This window comes from Centrocercus urophasianus, unplaced genomic scaffold (genome assembly GCF_019232065.1).
Source record: "Centrocercus urophasianus isolate 14NV4802_14NV808 unplaced genomic scaffold, USGS_Curo_1.0 seq_41, whole genome shotgun sequence".
NCBI lineage: Eukaryota > Metazoa > Chordata > Aves > Galliformes > Phasianidae > Centrocercus > Centrocercus urophasianus.
The window spans coordinates 1,527,215-1,530,561 of NW_024884989.1; the positions used below are offsets into that span (position 1 = coordinate 1,527,215).

General features: G+C 51.8%; 1 protein-coding gene across 1 annotated transcript; it reads left to right on the forward strand.

Annotated features, from left to right (window-relative positions):
• Positions 1–546: 546 nt before the first annotated feature.
• On the forward strand, positions 547–2,165 carry LOC122168133 (ubiquitin carboxyl-terminal hydrolase 48-like). Its single transcript, XM_042833203.1, is given in 2 exon segments — positions 547–680; positions 1,187–2,165. Coding segments are annotated over 2 exon segments (1,113 nt in total).
• Positions 2,166–3,347: the final 1,182 nt, after the last annotated feature.

The window sequence follows — 3,347 nt, forward strand, 5'->3', positions numbered from 1 at the left end:
GCTTCACTGTCAGAACTGCGCATGATCTTCATGCATCTCTTCATATAGGTGCCAAGGCTTTGGCACGGACCTGTTCTATTCCCTTGCCAACAGCTCGTAATGTAGTTCAGGCATGTCCATATTGCAATTCTGCCCCAACTATTGGTGCAGGTGTTAACCCCCGTGGCTTAAAGCCATTACAGATCTGGCAGACAGACTTCACATGGGAACCCCATATGGCCCCTCATCCATGGCTCGCCATTACTGTAGATACAGCTTCTTCTATGATATCAGTCACTCAACATACAAAGTGCAATTCGACTGCAGCACAGAGTCACTGGGCCACTGCAATAGCCGCAATGGGGTTGCCCAGTCAGATAAAAACAGATAATGGGTCTTGCTTCATCTCAAAATCGACCCAGGAATGGCTAATAGCTTGGGGCATATCGCATTCCAGAGGAATCCCTGGCAACTCTCAGGGACAAGCAATTGTAGGACTTGCCAATCGCCACCTCAAGGAAAAGTTACGCGTCCTAGGGGAGGGGCCGGGTCGGGCCGGGGGCGGCGATGGCGCCGCGGCTGCAGTTGGAGAAGGCGGCCTGGCGCTGGACCGAGACGGTGCCGCCCGAGGCAGTAACGCGGGAGCACGTCGAAGCGGCCTACAGCGTCAGGCTGGAGCCCTGCCGGCGCGGCGCCTGCCGGTACGGGCGGGTCCGGCCCGAGCTCCCGGCCCCGGGCCTCGCTTCCTTCTCCCGCCTCCTTCCGCGGTCCCCGCTCTCCGCCTTCCCCCGGGGCTGTGTGGCAGCGGCTCTCCTCCGCTCCTGGACCTTCAGGGCTGTGGTTCTCCCCCAGCTCCCTCCGTTGCCCCCCGCGCTCCCCAGAGCGTTTTCCCGCGTTATCCCCGGAGCTTGGGGGTCCCTCTCCCTGTCTGTCCCTGGATATGCGGCCTGGGCTCGTTGGGGCCCGCACCACTCCCTGCCCCCCCCCCCCCCCCACCCCTCCCCCCTTTTGCTCCCTCCGGCTCTCAGCGTGCCCCTGGGGTTCGCTTTCCATCCTCCCTCTGTGGGCTTCCCCAGTTCTCTCACAGCCCTGTGTTTTGGGGAGGTGTGGGACGCTGCCAGTCCCCCTTGCTGTCCCCACCTTCCCCCCCGAGTTCCCAAACGAGGGGCTCTGTCCCTTCCATGGGTGACGGATGGTCCTGGTGGAGGAGGAACTGCCGGGAGAACCCCAACTGCCTGGTGGGCATCGGGGAGCACGTCTGGCTGGGCGAGATTGATGAGAACAGCTTCCACAACATCGATGATCCCAACTGCGAGCGCCGCAAGAAGAATGCATTTGTGGGCTTAACAAACCTCGGTGCCACGTGCTACATGAACACTTTCTTGCAGATGTGGTTTCTTAATCTGGAGCTCCGGCAAGCCCTCTACTTGTGTTCCAGCAATGAGCACACAGTCAGAGAGAGCATCCCCAAAGACAAAGACTATGAGCCTCAGACCATTTGTGAGCATCTTCAGTACTTGTTTGCCTTGCTGCAGAACAGCAAAAGGCGATACATCGATCCCTCTGGGTTTGTCAAAGCGCTGGGCTTGGATACAGGCCAGCACCAGGATGCCCAGGAATTTTCCAAGCTGTTCATGTCACTGCTGGAAGATATTTTATCCAAACAAAAAAATCCAGACGTTTGAAACATTGTTCAGAAACAGTTTTGTGGGGAGTATGTCTATGTCACAGTCTGCAACCGGTGTGGCAGGGAATCCAAACTCGTGTCTAAGTTTTATGAGCTGGAGTTAAACATCCAAGGGCACAAGCAGCTGACAGACTGCATAACAGAGTTTCTCAAGGAAGAAAAATTAGAAGGGGACAATCGTTATTTTTGCGAAACTTGTCAGAGTAAGCAGAATGCCACAAGGAAGATCAGGCTGCTAAGTCTTCCATGCACACTCAACCTGCAGCTGATGCGTTTCATGTTTGACAGACAAACTGGCCATAAGAAAAAGCTGAACACCTACATTGGCTTCTCTGAGCTGCTCGACATGGAGCCTTTTATGGAACAAAAAAATGGTGTTTATGTATATGAACTGAGTGCTGTTCTCATACACCAAGGTGTGAGTGCATACTCAGGGCACTACATCGCCCACGTGAAGGACCTGAGGAAACGGTCAGAAGTTATACCAGAAGAGGTTTAGGTTGGATATTAGGAGTTTCTCCTAATGGGCTCTACTCACAAAGGATTATTAAGTTAATAGGTTGTAATTAGGTTGATAGGTTATAGGGTTAGTAGGGTAGGATTATTCTGCGAATCGGGATGTAATGGGGCAAGGCTTAACCGAGAGGACAATAGCATGTATAGGCGCAATGCGGGGATGTCGGGGTGTACGCGGGTAGGGTCCTCTCGAGTTGTAGTAGACTTTCTTGAGCTTGGAGAGGGGGAGATGTTGTCAGCAACTGCGAGACCCCCCCACGGGATGTGACGCGATAGGCCCTCTCCCTGCTCTATGATTGATGTGTGGCACGTGCCCTTAGGGGCGTAGACGAAGCATATAGGTTATATAAGCTAGAGTTCACGTGTAATAAACGCCATTTTGCTGTTCATCATATTGGTGTGTGCGTGCAGTCATTTGGTCCTGGCCTGGTTTTAGGTCAGTACCGTAGGAGGCAATGCAACAGCCATCATCCTGCAGGTCATCTTATTATCTAGCCAGGAAGTACCAAGGACTTCACGAAGAAACTGAAGTTTCTTTCAAGAAACTTCAGAAAGATTCAGAAATCAGACTACATTTATAATCCCCATAGATCTGCATTCATTATTTTATTATTTTTTTTTTTAAACAGGAACAAAAACAACAAAGATGCATATTTTCTTGAATTTACTTTCTGGAGGCCCAGAGCAGACATTATGAGAGGAAATCAGCCTGGTCCTCGCGATCAGATTATTATCACAAGATGACAAGAGTAATCTTCTGCCTTCTGGGGCACATGTTTGTTTTACACCACTGTCATGACTGCTCGGGTTCGGGGTGTGGAAACAAACTGATCTCTCGGGAGATCTGAGCCAGGCAGGGCCGGGGGAACGCTGGCTATGCTGTGGGCTGAGCACCAGGAACTGCTGCCGGCAGCTCCACAGCACGGCCCAAACAAAGTCTGGTTTGTGCCTCCAAGTCTTGTGGCTGAGCCCTACAGTTCTGGGATTCTATGATAGGGAGATTCTTGCATTTCAGATTTGAGAGAATAAAAATTGCACATTTACTATCTCCGATAATAACCCATTTTCCATGAACGGTTTACACGTTCTGACTGACGCTTTTCGACTTTATCTGATTCACAAGCAATACCAAGTGGTGGTAACGCCTATGTCAGGCTTCCTTTCT